General features: G+C 47.1%; 1 protein-coding gene across 1 annotated transcript in view; it reads left to right on the forward strand.

Moving 5' to 3' along the window:
- The first annotated feature begins 11,460 nt into the window (after positions 1-11,460).
- Positions 11,461-22,403, forward strand: part of SLC4A5 (solute carrier family 4 member 5) — a 128,699-nt gene continuing 117,756 nt past the window's right edge. The window contains exons 1-2 of the mRNA XM_075911067.1: positions 11,461-11,552; positions 13,050-13,241. Coding sequence (XP_075767182.1) covers positions 11,480-11,552; positions 13,050-13,241 — 265 coding nt within the window. The 5' untranslated portion in view covers positions 11,461-11,479. The remainder of the gene's footprint in view (positions 11,553-13,049; positions 13,242-22,403) is intronic.

Raw genomic sequence — 22,403 nt, forward strand, 5'->3', positions numbered from 1 at the left:
GTGGCGACCCGCACTCTTCTTGTTTGAAGTCGAGCGGAGGATTGCTCGATCTGCAAAGGCTTCAAACCAAGAACTAAGAGAGAAAGGGACTCTCGGCTAAAACTTTTGTTGATGCAGTGCACCGTCCGCTACATCCGCAGCACCGGTCAGACATCACGTGGCCCCGTCGAAGGCACCTCGGCACAGGTCGCACTCACTGGCACCGAGGAGCTCCAAAGTCTCCAGAGAGCGATCGATGGAGAGGTGTGGCCACAAAGCGCACCTTAAGGAAGGGCACTCGTCCTCAAAGGCTCCTGGGAGGAGGCGCAGCCCAGACCATACTCAGAGCCCAGGTCAACTAATTAAGACTCAGAACATGCCTATGAAATCAGACAGTGTTACAGACTGGTACAGAAAGGTTCATGAATTTGCCCAAGATCAGTAGCAGAATCAGAAAGAGAAACCAGGAGTCCAAGCTTTTAGTCACCCTGGTCTAACCTTACCAATACCAGAACCATGGAAAATAGAGATAGGACAGGCATCTAGAAGTACGGGGCAAGTCCATCCCCCAGTGAACGCAGCATAATTCTCTACTGCTGTGTCGCTTGCCTCCAGAAACAGACCGTCTTCATTCTCCGCTTGGGAGACAATTCCAAGAAAAGTGTATACAAGTGCTAGAAGGGCTAAAACACTACGGAGCGAGTGAAATGGTGCTGAGCTATCACCAATGGCATGACACGCACAAAAGCTGTACATCAGGGAGAGAGAGAGAGAAATAATCTCCCAAAAAGAGTTTGGGGGAGGGGAAGTGGGGAAACCCCTATCACATTATCTAAAGTTGCAAAATGTTGCTTCCCATTTCTGTGTCTCCTTTGCAATGTGACCAGCTAGCCAGACAATTTATTGACAGTTGGGCTGCAGGCGTATTGATATTTCATGTTAAAAGGATAAATAGATCTCAACAGCCCAGGCATAAAATATAATTGGACAGCTCAGATAAGCCGCATGTGTATGCGAGCCACATGAAACTCGCCCATTTCTGGGGATCAGGAAAAACTCGGGACAGAAACCAGATCTTGAGCCACTTTTAGGACCAAACCCCATGGGAAGTGCATTCTGGTTCCATATGAGAGAAACCCATATGAAAAATACTAGATCAGAACACACCAGATGTCTACGGTGTTAAAACTCTTCGCCCTGATCTGAATTTTCCAGATGGTTCCTATTTCTAATGGGGTCAAACAAATACAAGAGCTCAGATGGAAGTTATCATCCAGGGTTTGGGTCTGGAGTGCTCTGCAATCCGTGCAGTGATAAATGTCCTCATTCAAATAGAGAAGGGTCAATGGAAAATAGTTTCCACACATCACGGTGGGACCTGACGTACAGCTATTGCAAGCAGCTGGTGGATGCCTCCAAAGCCCTGCGTCACACAGCAGTTCGTTGACAGCGCAGCTGAGAGGTTACTCTCGGTGTGGTTTGTCAAAAGCCCTACTTCTGCCAGGACATCGATACGACTGGACCAACATCTTAACTTAGAATTCAGGCATCTGGACTTCATGACTGCTTGTTTAATTCCCGATCCTTTGAGTACTCTGTGACCTGCATCATCATCGAACTCTGCAAGCACTGAGGGTGCTCAGCTCCTTACAGCATCAGACTTCAGGGCTAGAAGGGATTTCCAACAACATCTAAATCGGGGTGGCCAACCCATTAAACGAAGAGAACTGAAACAGCAGTGGAAAAAATGCGAAGAGCCACACCAGAATTGTTGAACAAAAAAAAAAAAGGACGCTGCCCCTTTAAAAACTGTGGGTTGGCCACATCAGGCTCCTGCCGGCCGCCACCATCAGGGAGCTGGGGGCCATTTGAAGGGATGCATGGGGCGGCTTCACGAGCTGTGGGGGAGGCTTCGTGAGCCATACTTTTAGGGGTAAAGAGCCGCACGCGGCTCGCGAGCCATGGGTTGGCTGCCCCTGATCTAAGTGATGTAAAAACAGAAGCCTTGGGTCTGGTCTACAGTAGGACCTTAGTCTGAAATAACATCCCCCCCGCCTCCCGAGGTCAAATTTGTAAGCGGTACGTCCACACAACCTCGCCCATTATTCCAGAATAAGGGCCACAGAATTCAAACTCTGTAGTCCTGCTTTTCATGAGGAATAACGCTATTCCCGAACTTGTATGTCCGAAATAACATTAGCTAATTTGAACTAGTTGGCCTCCGGGAGGCCTCCGCAGCTCCCCGGAGGGCTTCCTGGAGCTCTGAGTCTGAGGTAGCGCGTCCACACTAACGGAGCCTGCCTCAGACTACGTTTGATACTTCCTCATAGTGATGACATGGAACTTCGAATCTGTAACATTGGGTGCCCAGAAGTCAAACTTAGTAAATGCCAAATAATCTCCTAACGTAGACATGGTCTTCCAGAAAAGGCCGGATCCTGCAGACATTTCGGGGATGCGTACAATGCAACAAGAAACCTGCAGGGCTGATTCTCAGAGCTGGGTCAGCTGATACAGCTTTGAGGGCTAAAAATAGCAGTGGAGATATTCAGGCTCAGAATGGAGACGGGGCGCTGAGACCCCCCCAAGAGATCTATCCTGAATCAGGTGACAAAGGCCGGCTAAAGCCTTGCTGCGTGTTTTTTACGGCTGTGTCGCCATGCCATGAGGCATGAGTTTAACCGGAAGCATTCAGTGAGACCGCGCACATACGTAATCCTTGGCCGGTTCAAGAACAGTGTACCTGCAGCCCTGATTTTTCAGAGGTTCTGAGTCCTTGCAGTGCCCTAGACTCCGGTGGAGTTGACAATCAAGCTCTTAATGTAGATACACTATTCCAAATGATAAAGACGTGATGTATTTCAATGAAACCTCAAGTACCGTGAAATTTGAGGGCTGTGTTTCACAAAATATATTCAGTTTTGCACAAAAAGACCCCATCCACTTTCAAAATGTCTTTTTATTTATTATTTGGATTCCTTAGAGCCTCGGTGTTGTACAATGAATTGAACTTACGTGGCAAATTTGCCATCTAAATAGACACAAATGGTACCGGGGAGTGTGGGGCGGTGGGGCGGTTTGCAAGACACAAGCAGCGTGAACTATGTGATGCCAGCAAATGTCATGTTAGTTCCAGAGTTTCTTTTGGAAGGCCATTTTGCAGTGAGAATAGAGCCCATTTGGAGCAAAAAATGGCTTGATTCTCAGGTGATGCCGTCATCATCTTTAGTGAAATGACATTTTGGAAAGTCAAAGATCGATTGTTTGCATCCAAATGCAGAAGCTTTCAGAGTTCACTGTTCTTGCTGGGGTGGGGGGAAGGGGAGGACTTAGGATGCATGCTCTTGTTCTGTGAAAATGTCACTAAAAAAAGAAAAAATTGGGAGATTACAAAATGGCATGGAAGGCAATTTTCCTTTTTTCTTTATTTTTACAAAAGGAACTCTCATTATTTAAAAGCCCATAAGCCTGTGGTGGGTAAGACTGCTGTAATGGGGATTCTCATGTGTAGATTTTATTGGACAATACAACTTTGCTCCATTTCTTAAGAACTGACAGCATATTTGACCCTGCACCAAACACAAAACGAGGGCAGTTCCTGTCCAAAAAGGGGTGCTGAAATCTTAGCAAGACTGATGCATGCAACACAGAAAGCCCTGGGCAGCACAAAAGGGGGGACCAGGTTACAGACTGATATTTTTTATGTTCTTGCTGGGGGTGTTTTCCTCCATTCGTTACTATGACTGTATAAAGCTAGGTCTTTGCTTGTTCACATGTCACCATTCTTCTCCGAGATCTATTTGTGTCCTGTGAGGCCATGATGCTCTGCTCTAAAAGTCAATCAACATTGCCCCAAACTCATTTGAACTAGGAAGCAGCAGCGCCTCTGAAATTAGGAGTCAATACCCTGCTTTTGCATCAGTAGGCGTCTGTCAGGAGAAGCGAGGCTGGCTCGCCCTACTGCACTCAGGACTTTCCTTCACCGTAGAACTTCTGCCGATCGGCTACTGTGCATTCTGCTCTGGACATTTCTGGGGATTAGAAGGTAAGGTTCCTGATGAAAACCAGAGCTCTCTGGTGGGACATGGTGGGTCTGAACAGTGCAGGTTAGGATCATCTGTGCAATAAGGTATGGTTTAGGGTAAAACTCTGCTGCAATCAGAGGTGTGACTGAAGCATGGTTAGACGCCTGATCCAGCTAGCCCAAATAATGATGAGAGTGAAGCTATAATGGCACAGGCTAGCTGCTTGAGTAAATACCCAGGCTATGACTACACTACCAGGTTTTTTCAAACAAAGTTATTTCAAAATAACAACTCCCAAAATAACTTTTGAAATAGCTCTTCCACGCTACAGGGAAGCTTCAAAATGAGCCCGAGGCCGGCTCCCTTAATGTGGACTCGCGACCTTGACTTAGAGCCCCAGGAAGCATTAGTGTGAAATTACTTTCAATGACTTCAGGGAGTAGATATTTTGAAATAACAGTTGCTGAGCATCCACACTAACCCTATTTCTAAGCAGCAGTTGCGAAATAGGCATTCTTCCTCGTAGAATGAGGGGTTATTTTTCGAAATAATTCTGAAAGAACGAGCTTGCTGTGTGGATGCTTGTTATTTTGAAATCACTCTGTAGTGTAGACAGGCTCTGCTGTGACAGCTTCACTGCTATTGTTGTACCCTTAGTTGTATCGCTTTGGTATGTAATGCAGAATGACAACTCCTCTAAGAAAGAAATGATGGGAGGTTCCCTCGTATCCTCAATAGATTCTATCACATGCTTGTTGCACTTTTTGAAGGAATGTTCTTCTTGTGGGGTCTGAGAGATTTGAGATGCTGCGTATTTTAATGTGAAGAGACTCTCTTTGTACTGCTAGTGTGCCTGTTACACTGTCTGTATATTCTACTTGTACATAAACACTGGGGAGAGGGGAAATCTTATGTATATTTCTACTATAAAAATAGAAATTCTAGGAGCACCAGTCTCATATTGTGGAAATCTCTCCAAATGTAAAAATGTGATAATCAACACTTACTATTGGACCATTTTATCTCCTGTAGGCTGGAAGGACAGAGAGCGTTCTGTCTCTTTTGCCATGTGTAGCAGGCACTCCAGTTTTCTACCCTTACAGCACTGCACCAACACGCACTCAGCAAAGATGCTACTTACACCAGTGAGAGAGCTTTTCCAGTTGGCATAGGTGCTTCTCCTTACCAAGAGGTCATAGCTATGTCACTGGAGAATCCCTTCCATCTATGTAGCACTGTCTACACTGGGGGATAGGTTGGTATAAGCCATTTGGATTTTCCACACCCCTGGGTGCAGGAGCGGCCCAAGACACGCAGCCGGCTACGGGCGCCCTAGGCGAGACGCGCGATCAGCATGCGATCGGTGTCCCCGCCTCCAAAGCCCTCAACGGCCGTTTTTCTTGGCACCCAAGGCGACCGCCGAGGTCGCCTGTACTGACAGGCCACCACTGCCTGGGTGACACAGTCATACTGATGTAGGTTTGTTGTGTAGAGACCAGGGTTCCGATACTACTGTGATGAGACCGTATAAGCAGATAGAACGAGTAAAACAGACCAAGACTAAAAACATATGACGTTCTGCAGACATCTGAAGCGAACAAAAATATCCAAATGCCTGTGGATCTCGCTACGTAGAAACATTCCAAATGTGATCGTGATGAGGGATAGAGAATGTTAGTCTTTATATCTGAGAAGTTGTTTCCCTTGTGACATGCTCCCTTTTCATTTGGTCACAACATTTACCAGAATGTCTTTGTGGCCAGTCAGTGTTGTTGTGCAGGTGTTTAATTATGGATCTCTCTAAAGTATACTTGTAGGCATGGGCTGTGTCTCCCCTACAGTGCCTGCGGCAACAGAGCTATGTTGGCATAGGCCCTTAGTATAGATGCGGGATCTATCAACAGAAGGTTTACATAAGAGCAAAGGAATGGCCAGACTAGGTCAGACCAAAGGTCCATCTCGCCTGTTGTCCTACTTTCTGACCATGGCCAATGCCAGGTGCCCCCAGGGCATGAACAGAACGGAGAGTCATCAAGTAATCCCTCCTCTGTCACCCATTCACCATTCCTATCCATCCAGACTAATAGCCATTGATGGATTTGTCCTCCATGAATTTCTCCAGTTCTTTTTTGGACCCTCTTATAGTCTTGGACTTCACAACATCCTCTGGCAAGGAGTTCCACAGGTTATTAATCTGTCCTCGTATGGCAACCGTTCCATACCCTTAATAATTTTTGTTGTCCTTTTCTGAATTAATTCCCATGCCAAGATGTCTTTTTTGAGATGAAGTGGCCATATCAGTACACAGATGTGGGGATACCATGGATTTATATAGAGGCATTAAAATATCTTATTCTCTCTGCCTTTCTTCTTAATGATTCCTAATATTCTGTTTGCTTTCTGACTGCTGCTGCACATTGAGTGGATGTGTTTCAGTCAATACAGGAACACCACCTCGTGGACAACATTAGCTATGCCAACAGAAACACTTTTCTGATGGCATAGCTGCCTCTACACTAGGCAGTTTGTTGCCATAGCTGTGTCACTAGGGGATGTAGGGTTTTTTTCACAACCCCAACTGATATGGGTGTGTCAGTGTAAGCGTAGTCTGGAAAAGGCCATAGAAACAACTTTGATCATATGCATCTGTTAGTGTATGTCTAACAGGGTACTGTGGAGCACTGTGGTACTGTGGAGCACTGTGGTACTGTGGAGCTATTTCTAGGATACTGTGGAGCTATTTCAGGATACCTGAAGTATCCTGAAAAAGCTATTCTGCATCTATTGAAGCAGCCCGTTACTTTGAAATAGATTTCAAAATAACGGGCGGCTTATTCCAAAATCCTGGTAACCCTCGTTCCACAAGGGTTTAAAGGGCATTTCGGAACAGCGAGTTATTTCAAAATTTGGCACTGTGTAGATAGCACCAAGTTACAAAATAAGCTATTTTGAAATACACTCGAAATAAGCTACACAATTCGCATAGTGCAAATTGTATAGCTTATTTCGAGCTAAAGGTGCTGTGGAGATACACCCTTAGTGAATAAAAAGGAAGGGGATGGGAATGATTGCGCTTACCATCAGGAATAGGTGGTGTGGGAGGTTCAGGAGTCAGGGCAAGGCCTTGGGATGAGGAGCGGGGGGGGGCAGGGCAGGAACCTGGGGGCGTGGGGGGTGCAAGAGTGAGTGTTGGGGGGTGAGGAGGAGCTCAGGGTGAGCTCCCATGTGGTGGGTTTTTCTCTGCCCGCCCAGCACCCCCCAGCCACCAAGGGCTTCCTCTCCCTGCGGCCAGTGCTGTGGCCAGCAACCAGGGAGGGAGGGGAAAAGGTTTGGGGCTGGTGGGCTACTATCAGAGCCCCAACCATGCTGGCCACGCCCTTCATGGTGTGGCTGCCCCTGGTGGTTTCTCCGCAGTATAGCTCTCTCCTGCCCCCAGTGACCACACTCAGTATCGCATCCCTCTTCTCTGTGCCCCTCCCTTTCCTTGTTATGGAAAACAGTCCCATTCCTGGCACTTCCCATTTCCTTGGCACAACCCAACCCTGACCTTGCTTTAAGTTAGAACAAGAGGAAGCTGCCTAATAATTTTGGTGGTCCTGGCTCTTACCGTTTCGGAGGAGTTTTTGAACCAACGGACTCACAGATGGACAGATGTGCATTTCTCAAATATATAGAGAGAAGATAACATTAGTTTCATGAAGCTGAGGCCTGATGGTAGGTTACATTTGCAATAGTGCACTTTGGGTACTCACTGTGTACACAGCTTCACATCCAAAAGGGTGAGATTATTTACACAAATGGTTCTAGATATACCCTGGCATGCACAAATACTCAAGCTGGTGCACACAGTTGTGATAACTGCACAACCAAATTAGACAGTCTGGATCTCCACATGTGGAGTAATCAGGCCGTATCAATTGTATTTTCTTTATTAAGACTATCGCAAACTTCCATTCAGAGTCTCCACAGCCTAAATCAAATTTAAAAAGTTTCTGCTAAGAGCCATGTGTCAGTGCCTCAGAACCAGCCTTGCCATCAAGAAATCTGAATTCGGGTCTCTGCTCTGACATTAGCACCTGATATGTCATCTATGGCAAATGACAATGGTCCACCTTTGTATGGCACTTTGGGCATGTCTAGACTACGTTTTACTTTAGAAAGAAGATATGTAAATCCGGTGGGAATTTGCGTATCTTCTTCCAATCACTTTTTCTAAAGAGTTTTTTTCAAAAAAGCAAGCAGTCTAAGCAACCTGTTTTTTCGAAAGAACCTGTAAACCTCAGTTTTTGAGGAAGAAGGTTCTTTTGGAAAAAGGAGTGAAAGAACCACGTCTAGACTGCTTGCTTGTTCGAAAAAAACTCTTTAGAAAAAGTGATCGGAGAAGATATGCCAATTCCCGCCAAAGTTGCATATCTTCTTTCAAAAGTAAAACGTAGTCTAGACATGCCTGAGATGTATGCTGGAAAAGTATTCTGTAAGGGGGGGCGTGGTGTGGGCACAGTTTACATGTTTATTCTTTGGTTATTTCTGTAAAATAGTATTGGGCGGCCTGTGGGCCATATGCAGCCCATTGGGGCTCTGTGTGTGAGCCATGAGATATTTTATTTACCGTTACCCACATGCAGGGTTGCCAGATTTTGCTGGTTTCCATCTGTATAGTTTTTTTTCCCACCGGCATTGCTAAAATGACACGCATGTGAAGCAAGGGCATGTGAAGTGAGGTGTGTGCTGATGGCACGCAACATTGACTGAGAGAGCTGTGCGCTCCCTCTGCATCCAATTCAAGCGCCTCTACGGTTCAGTCAGCGTACTCTGCGAATTCTAGGTACGCAAACAGAGTTAGCAAAACTACCCTGTACCCACGACGATCTTGTGGACCAATGAGAAGGAGGGCCACTCGTGCGGCCCATTTACTAGCCAAGGTTGCCCATCGCTACTCAAAAGCCACTTGAGTGATGAAGCCGTGCCCAGTGGCTTGTTTTTTGTAGGGTTGCATGTGTGTTCTAGGAGGTTGGCATTGATTCACTTTTTAGAGCCAGGCTCTCTCTCATGAATTTTAAAAACGAAAGGATAAGACAGAGAACACTCCCTTCGTACCTAGGCATAATAATTCATTTTATTTTGATTAGTAAAACACTCTTGACTTGCCCCTTATGTACAGTGCACAGACATTAATGGACCTGGCCCTCACAAATATCAAATCCTTCTGAGCTTAGGGAAGCGAAGCTCCCCATGCTATCAATAGAAGTTTTGCCTGAGTAACAGTGGAGTAGAGTGGTTATAAGATCGGCCCAAACTAATCCAACAACTCTCATTTGGGTGACCAGACAGCTCAGATTAAGGTTTACCAGCCAGCTACGTAAAATGCATAGCTGGATTTGGCTTACCTTAAGCCGAGCCACCACGGTGTCTACACTGCACGTGCTCCCACTGGCTTCCTGTACTCCTCACAGAAGGAGGAGCACACAATGCTGGCGGGGGCTGCCCTCGGTGTTCGATTTGGGGGTCTACACTAGACCCGCTAAATCAAACGCTAGATCACCCTCCGGAGGGTCGATTTTCTCTGTAGTGTAGACATGCCCTTAGGGTCTTCCACTGAAGACAGTGCCTGATCTTGCTGCTACTGAACTAACTGGTCCATGAGCCCGAGCCAAAGCCCCCAAGTTGGTTTGAAGACTTCCACCGATTTCAGTAGGCTTTGAAGCAGGCCCCTTGTTTTGTAACCTGGTCTCATGTGAGAAATGCACGTCTCACGGAATGTCCTCCATGCAGGCCCGTGCCGACGGAAACCTCTTTACACCAGTACAACCACCCCGGGGGGTTACATCGGTTTAACTGAACTGAAAGAAACGTATCGCTTTTAGTAAATCAATACAAACCCTGGTAAACAAACCCTGATTCATCACGGTGGGATACGGCCTACCTCTCACATCGCCTTGCACAGTACCATTGCGTTAGGGCCCCTCGCATGGCGGCGGCTTCTCCATGCTACTGTGGTATGAATAGGATAATGAAGTGACAGGGTCATTCTCTTTCCTGATTGGCTGACTGCAGCTTTTAAGCAGGGGGATAATGTCCGTATGGAGAAATGATCATCTGATGATCTGGCACTTCCGGACGTCCCAGGTAGCTAAACGAATGCTGGCAAACAGAGTATAACATGCCCCTCACCAACCTCACCTCAGTACTTCTTCGCACTCTTATTTTTGCAAATCTTAATGTTTGATGCCGTTTGTTGAGGAAACAAGAGCTAGCAGCTGGTTTGCAATAGTGCATGGAGCCCAGAGCTGGCTATCGGACCACACTCAAAGTGCCTTTGAAAGGTATTGATTGGACTGCCACTACTAGTAACCATCCTCTTGTCTTCACCAAGTGTGAAGGGCAATCGCTGTAGGTGAGATAATTAGGAAACTAATTACTATTCTGGATGAAAATGCACAAACTCCATTCAAAGAAAGATAGTATTTGAGAAGAAAGATGTGGAGAAATTGGAAAGGGTACAGAGAAGAGCGACAAGAATGATTAAAGGTTTAGAGAACATGACCTATGAAGCCAGGCTTCATGAACTGGGCTTGTTTAGTTTGGAAAAAAGAAGATTAAGGGGGGACATGATAGCGGTTTTCAAATATCTAAAAGGGTGTCACAAGGAGGAAGGCGAAAATTTGTTCCTCTTGGTTTCTGAGGACAGGACAAGGAGTAATGGGCTTAAAGTGCAGCAGGGGAGGTTTAGATTGGACATTAGGAAAAAATTCCTAACTGTCAGGGTGGTCAAATATTGGAATAAATTGCCAAGGGAGGTGGTGGAATCTCCCTCTCTGGAGATATTTAAGAACAGGTTAGATAGACATCTGTCAGGGATGGTGTAGACGGAGCTTGATCCTGCCTTGAGGGCGGGGGGCTGGACTCGATGACCTCTCGAGGTCCCTTCCAGTCCTATTATTCTATGATTCTATGATTCTATGAGAACGACAAGCAAAAATCAGGCCAAATATTTGCCAAAACGGGTCTGTGCATGATTAAAATGCAAATTCCACTTGAGAGAAGCAACAGGACTATAATACTTTGTAGATTACTTCTTTTTTTTTTAACTATTTTTTCATCCTGAAAGTACTTCCTAAAGGGAGATCAGATGGGGAAAACTTAGGGCATGGATCCCCCAGGTCTACCTCAGGGAATTCGCAGGAAACGCTAGCCTTCTTCAGTATTGGTGGATTCGTACAGCAGGCGCATCTAGAAAAAGGACAGGGCCCCTCTGCACCAGGCGCTGTACAAACACAAAACAAAAAGATGGCCTCTGCTCCAAAGAGATGACAGTTTTAATAACAGTCTTTTACCGCTAATGTGGAGCCAAATGCCTCTCTCCAGAGAATCTTATGGATTTCAAATGTGGATGGTTTGAAGAAAGAAGCATGCTCTAATTATTTTCTTTATTCCTTCCCTTGAATCACTCAGCTCTCTCCTCGAGTGGCTTGACCATGATGGATGAGGACGATGGATTGAGTGAGCGGGGTCTCAGCAACTCCAGGAAGAGATATGATGATGAAGAAGGTAAGAGAAATTCCAGGGGCTGCACAATTTCCTTTTAAGTCTGCTCCCACTGAAGTCAACAACAAAACTCCCATTGAGCGATCTATCTACCTCGGGGGTGGGCACTAATTTTAGAGGGGGGAGCCACTTCATTAATTTTCAACGTGGCCCTGAGCCGCCTCAGAAGGGGTGGGGCATTGGGTGGAAGGGGCGGGGCCAAGACACTTCTGTGCTCCCCTGCCCACAGGCCCTGATTGGCCTGGGGGTGGAGGAGCACATGAAGTCTTTGCCCTGGCCTGCCCCACCTAGAGGGAACTGCCAGCTGTTCTGAACAGCTGGCAGTTCCCTCTAGGCATCCCCACCCCTGGTGATGGGAGAAGACTTTGCTGCCATGTACCCCTTGCAGGGCGGGGGCAGACACTTTGCACACGCCCTCTAACCCCAGGCCTGGGACCTGCGGGGTGGGGAGCAGCAGGGCATCTGCGGGCTGGATAAACCCACTTGGCGGACCAGATCTGACCCACGGAGGCCCCTTTGCCCACCCCTGAACTACCTACATGTTTCTATGGCTCTCCTCACTGCAGTACGTCAGTCGTTAATAGATTAGTTCTCCAAACCTTCCTGGTAGCTAGGGAAGTGCTATCTCCATTTATAGGCAGAGAACTAAGGCCTAGGACAGTCATAAGTGACACATTCGTGGCCCAGGGGTTGAGCTGTGACTGGAACCTGCATCTCCTGAGTCCCCGTCTAATGCCCTTTCCATCATACCAATGTTTCTCAGCCTGTTGCTCATGACAGCCAAAAGGCAGGGACGCACTGAAAATTACATTTAGTCTGACTACAAAAAAATATCACTCTTCACGCACCCTTACTCTTCGCAGTCAGGGTATGTCTACACTAGCTCGGTAGTTCGAGCTAGGTAGGCAAATGAGGGCAACCGGAGTTGCACATGAAGCCCGGGATTTAAATATCCCGGGCTTCATTTGCATCTTCCTGGGCGCCACCATTTTTAACTCCCCCTTAGTCCGAACTCCATGTCCGCGGCTACACACGGCACGGAGTAGGTAGTTCGAATTAGGATATCTAATTCCAACTGCCGTTACTCCTTGTGGAACGAGGTGTACCAGTAGTTCGAATTAGAGATCCTAATTCGAACTACCTACTCGGTGCCACGTGTAGAAGGGCGCCACAGTCTGGGAGAGATGTGGGCCCTGGCATAGAGTGGTGGAGAATAACAAATAATAGCGGGTGAGAAACCAGCCAGAAGGGGGCGCTCCCGCACCAAAAATGTTAATTCCCTGAGTGGCCAGCAGGAGGCGCCCTTGGTGGTGAGTCTGCCCTGTGACAGGCATCAGTGGGGCAGAGAGTAGCCCGACATCCTTGTTAGCATGATACCAATGCTTGGTGTTTCAGCCTAAGTTAAGTGGGGGGAGCGATTTCTGGAAAAGCCGGCTTTCTCCACAGGTGAAAGGTGCATGAACAGTTTCTTAATGGACAACTTCTTTCTCTCCACCGCAGACTACCACTCCATTTACATCGGGGTGCCTGTGCCACGGGGTTACAGGAGGAAACGGCGCAGGCGGAGATCCACCTCCAGCCGGGATAGGAACAGCGAGAACAGACAGCACTATGAGAGCCAGGACCGATCCGATACCGATGAAGGAGGGCAAGCAAGCTGTGACAATGGGAACGACACCGCCAGCAGGACAAGTAAGTCCCAGTTCCAAGTCAAAAATAGTGAGAGATGAGTTCCATCCATGGACGATTTCCTGAGGTGGCCACTGGGAGTCGTTAAACTAGTCAGTCTGTAACACAGCCAGGCTATTCCAGTGCTGTCTTAGAATCATAGATTCATAGAACTGGAAGAGACCTCAGGAGGTCAAGTCCAGACCCCCTGCCCAAGCCAGGACCAATCCCAACATGTCAAAGTGTTCATGCGCTGTAAGTCTCCGAGGGAGAGCCCTGTCAGTCTGTATCTGCAAAAACAATGGAAATTCCTGTGCCACTGTAGCCTAGGCCTACACGAAAAGGGGACAATGACTCAAGATACGCAAGATACTGGGATGGGTTCCCTAGGGAGGTCGTGGAGTCTCCATCCCTCGAGGTGTTTAAGTCTCGGCTTGACAAAGCCCTGGCTGGGATGATTGAGTTGGGGTTGGTCCAACCTTGGCAGGGGGCTGGACTTGATGACCTTCTGAGGTCTCCTCCAGCTTTATGATTCTATGAGTCAAACTCCAGCTCCCTTAATTACATAGCTGGAGTCGAAGTATCTTAAATCACATTTGGCACCATCCACGCAGTGGCGGGGGTTGATGGGAGCACACGACTTGCCTTACTCCTCGCGAGGAGCAGGGCTACCGGCGCCGATGGGCGCACCCTCTCAGTTCAAATTAGCGGGTCCTCACTAGACCCGCTTATTCGAGCCCCAGAAGGTCGACTGCAGCAGAGTCGATCTTCTCTGTCATGTAGACATGCCCTGAAGGTGCCACAGGACTCCTCCTCGTGCTGTAAATAGTTCATGTCCTTTCCTACTTTTTACTAAGCAATAATAAATAGCCCATGTTTCTGGTCATTGGGTCAGGACTGAACGAGGGGCCATTTCCTGGCTTTTCTTCTTTTGCATTTTTTCCATCCTGACTTAATGGCAATACGGATGGAAAGTGCTATGGAACAGCTAGGTGTTATTTTTCCTGGTTTTATTCTAATTGCAATAGAAGCTAGAAACCCTAAGGCTACATCTACACTGCAGGCTTCTTGCACAAGAACTTTTTGCAGAAGAGATCTTCCACAAAATGTTATTGCGCAAGAGCGCGTCCACACGTCCATGTGCTTTTGCACAAGAGAGTGTCCATTCTGCATGGACACTCTTGTGCAAGGAAAGCACCTGTGCTTTTTCCAATAGGGGTTTCTTGTGCAAAAAGAGCTTTTGCGCAAAAAGGCTTATTCCTCATAGAAAAAAGAATAACTCCTGCACAAAAAGCCCTGTCTTCTGATGATCAACAGTACTTTTTCTTGCGCAAAAATGTGCTTGTAGTGTGCACACTCTTAGTTTTTGTGCAAAAACAGCCATTTTTGAGCAAAAACTCTGCAGTGTATCATAGAATCATAGAGCTGGAAGAGACCTCAGGAGGCCATCAAGTCCAGCCCCCTGCTCTAGGCAGGACCAATTCCAACTAAATCAACCTGGCCAGGGCTTTGTCAAGCCGAGACTTCAACACCTCTAGGGATGCAGACTCCACTACTTCCCTAGGGAACCCATTCCAGTGCTTCACTACCCTCCTACTGAAATAGTTTTTCCTAATATCCAACTTGGACCTCTCCCACCACAACTTGTGACCATTGCTCCTTGTTCTGCATCTGTCACCACTGAGAACAACCTCTCTCCATCCTCTTTGGAACCTCCCTTCAGGAAGTTGAAGGCTGCTATCAAATCCCCCCTCACTTACTTCTCTTCTGCAGACTAAACAGACTCAAAATCCTCAGCCTCTCCTGATAGGTCATGTGCTCCAGCCCCCTAATCATTTTGGTTGCCCTCCGCTGGACCCTCTCCAATGCATCCACGTCCTTTTTGTAATGAGGGGCCCAGAATTGGACACAATACTCCAGATGTGGCCTCACCAGAGCCGAATAAAGGGGAATAATCACTTCCCTGGATCTGCTGTCAATGCTCCTCCTAATGCAACCTAATATTCCATTCGCCTTCTTGGCTACAAGGGCACACTGTTGACTCATATCCAGCTTCTCATCCCCTGTGACCTCCAGGTTCTTTTCTGCAGAACTACTACTTAGCCGGTTGGTCCCCTAGCTGAGGTTTGGGCCCCATTGTGCTATGCCCAGTACAGACACACGACCAACTGCCCCTGTCCCAGGGAGCTTGCAGACGAAATGCCAGAACATGACAGATGAGCAGAGAAGACTAGCAGGGCATGGATGAGTGGGATGGGGAGTTAGCAGGATACCCGGAATTCAGCAGAAAATACATTCACCGCTCTAATGTATTTCCAGGAGTCATGTAACCATAATTGTTAGTGATCCCGTCTATTTCTTCACCAGAACAGAATTGTTCCCTCAAGTCTATTTCCCAGAGCCTTGTCCAGTCTAGTTTTTAAAGCTCCTTAGTAAAGATTAACATTGTACATAACAAAATAGCTGTCAATCTCCGAGTTAGCTCCCCATATAGATTTTCTCCCCTTTTTGCTCGTTTATGACTGCACTAAACCAAACTGCTGTGGGAGTCGGATCACAAGAAGTGACAGGTTACAGGGGGTTGCTTTTCAATCCAGGCCCCTCGTTCGGGACATCCTTTTGGACTCACCAGAGATTCTGCTTGCAATTCATTCATGCTTTTCACCGGCAAAGTATTCCAGCAATTTGCTGGCAATCCTGCACTTGTAACACCAGAGTACCAGCCTGGAAATCAGGCCTGTAATTCCTTATACTTAAACTATTTGTGGGGTATTTTTCCACTTGGCAAAGCATAGTGTCCCAGCTAGTTAGTCAATGTGACGGACATGTCGATGTCTGCAACCCTGTACTGTTGTCCCTCGTGGGTGTTTCGGAATAAGGCAGAATTTGCAAACTCCGGTCATCTGAAGAAGTGGGCTGTGCCCACAAAAGCTCCTGATCTCATCTACGTGTTTTGTTAGTCTATAAAGTGCTACCAGACTATTTATTTTTTAAGTTTATTTTGCAAAGCACGTCTATTTGAAACTGTCTCCAAACCGGCACAGAATCCTTCCCTTGAAGGAAATAAACCCAATGCGGGATTCCCGATGGATGGTGTCAATATCTAAAAATGAAGCCCAGCATACATAGAAAACGTGAAGAAATATAAAGCATCAGGAGAATCCAAAACATATTAGGATTTAAGATAAGGCCTGTGCAGTAGTTCCAACTCGTACTTTGGCAGAAATCCCATTGACTTCTGTGGGAAATGTTGCCTGAGTAAAGCAGCACAGGGCTTGGAGTAAATGTGTGCAGCATTTCGGAAGTTGTGGGGATTATATGAAAACCTGTGCTGCTGTTCCCATCCTCCCACCTCTCTCTCTCTCATCCCCCCCCCCCCCCCATTCACTCTCTCTCACACACCAGTTCACTCACCTCTTACACAGGCACCTTGGTGGATTTGGTAACTTCACGTCATGAGAGCCGAAGAGAGAGGAAAGTGCTTTATATTCTCTATAATCTGCTCATTAAGCTGTGGAATTTAACAAGCCTGAGTGAATAAAGGAGGAAGTTTGGGGTGTTTTTTGTAGCGTACGTTCAACAGGAAGGAAATGGGGGAAAGAATGCGAACCGGTCCAGGTAAGAACCATTCCACATGCTATTTCCAGTCTTAAAAACCTTGGCATTCATGGACTTTGTTTCTTGCTTACCGAAGCAGTTTCTTCACTGTTCTAGGGGCTGGCAAAAGGCAACCGCATGACTTCTATTTGCAAATGGAAGCACAATTGATTAGCAATACAGTGTGGCACCTGAGAATCGGATGTGCTTGCTACAAATACATATTTTGGGAGCAAGCACAGGGCTCAGATCTGAGAGGCGAAGAAAGGTGTTTTTCACCAATGTGGCTGTTCCTTCCAAAGTAGAGGATGCTGAGCCTTAAAAATGTGGCACAGCTGATCCCCCCAAAAAGGGCAGTTTATCAGTAAGGCCACGTGCATGCTAGAGAGAGACGGAAAGAGAGAGCCTTCCATTTTGTAGCCAGTTGTGTTCTGGAAGTGGGGAGAAGAGGCGAATTGCATTTAGAATGAGAGGCTGGTCTTTCCAACAGAGAGATAATTTAGAGCAGTGGACTGAGCTTTTTGATGCATCCTAAGGAATTTGGACATTCCGCTCCCTTTAAAATTAGTGGGAACTGGGCATCTAAATCCCCTAAGTGGTTGTCAGTCCTGAAGTTGAATAAGTGCTACTGTTGGGATGCTTTATTGGAGAAGGCAGCTGGTTGAAAGAATGATTTCCATTGAAGAACCAGGCTTGCGGCTATCCTTTTTAAGGGGCAAGGGATGGATAGCAAAGGAGAAAAAAGCCCATTGTCTGTTCCGATTATCCTGCAGGAAATGAAGGTGTCTCTCTTTTGAAGGAATGGATAATTGTCAAGCACCCTGAGACAAATAACATTTCCAAATAGATGCGAGGTGCTAGTTAGTTGAAAACTGCAGATAATATTGTGCACTCCCTGTTGGCACATGCTGCCTTTATTCTTTGAATGGCACCCAGCAACCGCTTACTGTATTTATATATGATACACAAGAAAAGCAAAACCTGTGTTGGCCTTTGTTTTGCAAAATCACATCAGCTGGGGGTTTTATCGTGTTGGGGAAAGATTTGGGGTGGTGCATCTCTGATATATAGGCCAAGGCATAGAACACTATTACATTCTGTTATTCTGCGGAGCTTTCAATTATAACATAATCAAACTGTTTTATCTCTAGAATTAATGTTGAGCTAAGCCTTCAGATCTGGAAGAGTCAGGGCCTGATTCTAATGTCACCGGCGTTCAAATTAGGGGTAACTCCCTAAAATCAGTGATATAAGTCTGGTTGAGAGAAACCAAAATCTGTCACCGTGGCAATATCTTTCTCAATTAATGTTTTTCTTTCAAATTACACTGTCATCTTAGCCCTGCCTAACAGCGTATCTCTTTATGACCTTTGATAGAGTTCCTTGCATAAGTGTATGCATTCTGCTTTAGCTTTAGTCAATTGCCTTTCAAAAGTGCAAATAACTCTGCAAGCGTTTGGGTCACTTTTTCTCAAAAAATGCAAAAAGCTTTTAATAAACTCCCCGTTGGCATTCTTACGCTCTCTTAATCCTGTGTCCTGCCAGGCAGCCAGTGACTCCAAACAGCAACCGGAGGGAGAGTTCTCGTGAGGATAGTTTTTAATGTGGCTGAGATACCAAAACCTTGCAAGAATAGCATGTCAGCGCTTCTTCAAAGATGCCCAGTTTGCATGCTCCAAAATAAATCGCCATTAACCATCTTGCTAACTGAACAGCTGGTGATTTCATTGACAAAGTTGAATGGTGTATCCGATTTACCAGCTGAGAAAAATGAGTAAAAGCCACGCAAGTGCCTGGAATGATGGCCAGGCTATGATAGGCTTTGTTGATTTCGGGGCGAGGGGGGGGGGAATCCCTCAGGTGAACACATACCAAGCATTCTCTCCAGCTGCTTCCTGCCTCTGCTGCTCAGTGAAGTCCTCTCAGTGTTGGTTTAGCAAATAACTCTTTGTTCAGGTCAGTGACCCTGGTCAGGGGAACAATGTGGCTAAGAGTCTAGAGGAGGAAGAGACCTGGAAAATGATCTTAAGACCTTCCACTTGCATGATATTGAATGACAGGAGTTCTGGGAATGGGGGAGGGCTGTAGCCATAGGATCCCAGCAAAACCACACAGTGCAGAAAGTGTGTGTTATGCGCACGCAGATCGGCTTAGACCTTAAGCTGTGAGAAAGAAAGGGGGGGGGGAACCCTCTCTTCTAAATAAATGTTCCCCTTTGTCTTTTGTTTTTGTCAGTGGCTGACAATTTTTTTTTTCTTCACAAATGTGCTCGGAATAGAAAGCGACAATGTTCAGACACCTTTAGGTACCAATGGTGGCACCTCTTCACAGTCTTTCACACAGTTATCCTTGCAGCTGTTGCCCGCCCTGTACAGATGGGGAAACTGAGGCCCAGAGAAGCTAAGTGACTTGCACACAGGAAGTTTGTGGCAGAGCAGGGTCTCCCAAGTCCGAGGCGAGGTCCCTGAGCTGGGTGGGTGCGACCTGGAGAAAAGAAGGTATGTAGAATTCTACAAAGAGATGTTACCAAGGTTGGGGAAAGTCCCTTCAGTCATTAAACACAGAAGAAAGGTGAAGGGCTGAAGCTAGAATAGGGAAAATACAGGTTGGATGTCAGTAAAACTGAAGTAGTGACTGTAGGTGATGGGAGAAGTTTCCAAGGTGGTTACGGAATGCTCTCAATAGAGAAATGTCAGGCTTGGGCGAGGATATGCCCTTTTGCCCAGGATGGTATAGGAGTAGGTAACTCTGTACTCACCCATGGTACAAGGAGAGGTTGGCAGTAGGGATTACAATACAGAAAAGCTCCTGTCCATGTCTCACAGTTCTTAGAGGGTCCCCAACCAGCAAGAGCTCTGCACCCTCCAGCTGATAAAGTCACATAGAGGTCAAGTTCCCACCCAGCTCCTCACCATTCCCAGACACAAAGATGGAGAGCCCCACCTCCTTGAGAGCGCAACCCCCCACTGGGACATTGGTTTATTACCATGTTGATTTCACACTTCTCAGGGCAGAGACCTGTCTTCCCGATGTGTGTGTTCTGTGTAACACCCAGCAGACTGCCATAGAATAACAGCGTTATTCTTTGTATCCCGTGTGGCTCATCCTCTCCGAGGCATGATGCATCACAAACAGCTTTCCTATTGATCTGGGGAGCAGGGGTCTAATCTTATGCATGACAGAACCTGCAATGGCTTTTCTGCCATTGGGCTGGTAATAGCCAGAGGAGGGGGATTGTTTTGCTTTATGCATGTACAGCACCTACCCCGTGGGGCCCTGACCCCTGCTTACAGCCCCTTCTTGCTGCCACAATGCGAAGAGCCCATAACAAGAAGGGTGCAGAGCTAGAACCTTATCAAATGCCTGTAGAATCACAATGGAACGGGGCCGATCCCGCCCTTGCTCTCGCATCCATGAACTCCCCATCCTGTTACCATGCTGTGGGCGCCGATCCGAGAGAGTTCCTGGCCTCTAAGATCACATCCTCCGCTTTTATCCCAGCATTGTGTTTCGCTGGAGGAGCAGTTTTCATACTTTTTGTCTCATGGCCCCGTTAAAGAAAATTGTTGATGTTGTGACCCGATATAATGTGACTGGAGTGTCGGAGCTTTGGAGTGTAGGGGGGGCTCTGGCATTTGGGGCGGTTTCAGGACTGGGGCAGGAGGGGCTAACCTTGAGCAGCTCTCGGTCAGCAGTGCAGCGGGGGCTAAGGCAGCTTCCTGCTTGCCCTGGCCTTACAGACCCTGCTGTGCCCCAGAAGCAGCCGGCAGCAAGTTTCCAGCCAATGGGAGTGCGGAGCTAGTGCACGGAGCCCTGTGCGCTCCCCCCACCACCTTGGAGCTGGGCCTGTTGCTGGGTGCTTTTGGGGCGCAGTGCAGTCTGCGGTGCCAGGACAGGCAGGGAGCTGCCTTAGCATCCCCAGTGCTCACCTGCTCCCACCCTCCCCCCAGCAACGAGCCCCAGCACCCGACATTCCACCACCTAGCAGTGGGTCACGACCCATCATTGGAAAACCAACGTGCTGGTGAGCTTCTGGAATGTACCAAACGCACGTCAACCACGATCTCTCTGGGGCTGCGTCTGCCTTTGCGGTTGGGCAGCGTCTAGCTCGACAGGCCTCAGAGCACGACAGTGATATGCATATTAAAGGATTGCTAATAACCAAGCCTTTGAAGTGGCCGAAGTGCTTGAGAACAGCGTCTGAGCCCCCGCAGGACGGCTTAAGGGTCTTACAGAGCAAAGCAGGCTAAATGATAAGGCAATGGACAGCCGCATCTTTCACGGCACTTGTGAATTCTGCTTCATCTCACTTCTATGGAAGGGAAGGGCAGTAGTTCTGGCTGTAATGGCGGATTTCCTTCTACACCCATCCCTTTCTTGAGTACTTTCTTACTTCTGAATCATAGAGCAGTGGGATTCTGTTAACAGAGACCTTTTCAGAAGTGGGCTGAGTTCTGACAGATGAAGAGAATGCTAAAACCCATCAGGTTATTAAAATGCTGTGTCTGAGGAGACCAACATGTGGATGGGTTAACACCTTGTTTGAACAACTCCCCACCCGCCAAGAAGGAGAAGACCACCCAACCCAAACCAGCATCTCTGCCTCTTTGTGGAGATTGCTATCCTTCTGTTCAGGTTACTTAGTGAAATGCTGCGATGACCAGGAGACAAAATCGGCTCTCGTTCTCGTTGTATAAGCCATTCAGGATACAGGGACTGTGTCTTCAGTTTGCAAAAGGACAAGAGTATAGTCAACATGTTAGAAATAACAATTGTAACGTGGGCCAGTCCGGAAGTCCTTACTCAAGCACAATTTCTGTTGACTTCAGTGCAGGAGTTTTAAATTGGGATTTGATCCCATGAGTACAGATCTAAACTTTCCTCTTAGTGTTGCAGAGCACGTGTCTCTAAAGGTTCCCCTTGTCTGTGCGTGTAACTCGGGAATAGGTTTAGAGAAATTGTCCTGTGCAAATTGGAGAAGAGATTTAGCCCTCTAGTGAGGGACACAAAAAAGTCTCTGTTTGCAGCTCTGTATCTGATGCAAATGTGATGCTTCCTTGCCCTGTGACCAGGGGATATTAAAGGAGCTGGAGACGGTTCCCCTTCATAACAGGGAAAAGACGATCAGAAGGTTAAAGCATAAAATCAGAAGACCTACATTTTATTCCTGGCTCTGCTGTAGATTCTGGTCCGGTGGCAATGAGGGCCGTGAGGAGAAAGTGGCCAGATGGGTAGAGATAAGCTCACTGTGTGACCTTAGGTAAGTCCAGTAAATTAGAGTTCCTCTACTTCCTCCCCTGGAAACAGGGGCGGGCAGGTTGAGGTTTAGGCCAAGTCTACATTTTGGTTCGTGACAGTGAGGAGTACCAGCGCCGACAGGGCACCCTCAGTATTTGATATAGTGGGTCTTTACTAGACCCTCTAAATCAAACCCCGAAAGATCGATTGCCAAAGCATCAATCCTCCAGTAAGTGGAGATGTGTCCTTAGTGAACAAATGATAACAAAGGGCTTTGAGACCTTCGAGTGGAAGGCACTCTGGAAGTATGGAGTATGATCATTAATATTGGATTGATACCAGCATGCAAGT

This window comes from Pelodiscus sinensis, chromosome 28 (genome assembly GCF_049634645.1).
Source record: "Pelodiscus sinensis isolate JC-2024 chromosome 28, ASM4963464v1, whole genome shotgun sequence".
NCBI classification, from domain to species: domain Eukaryota; kingdom Metazoa; phylum Chordata; order Testudines; family Trionychidae; genus Pelodiscus; species Pelodiscus sinensis.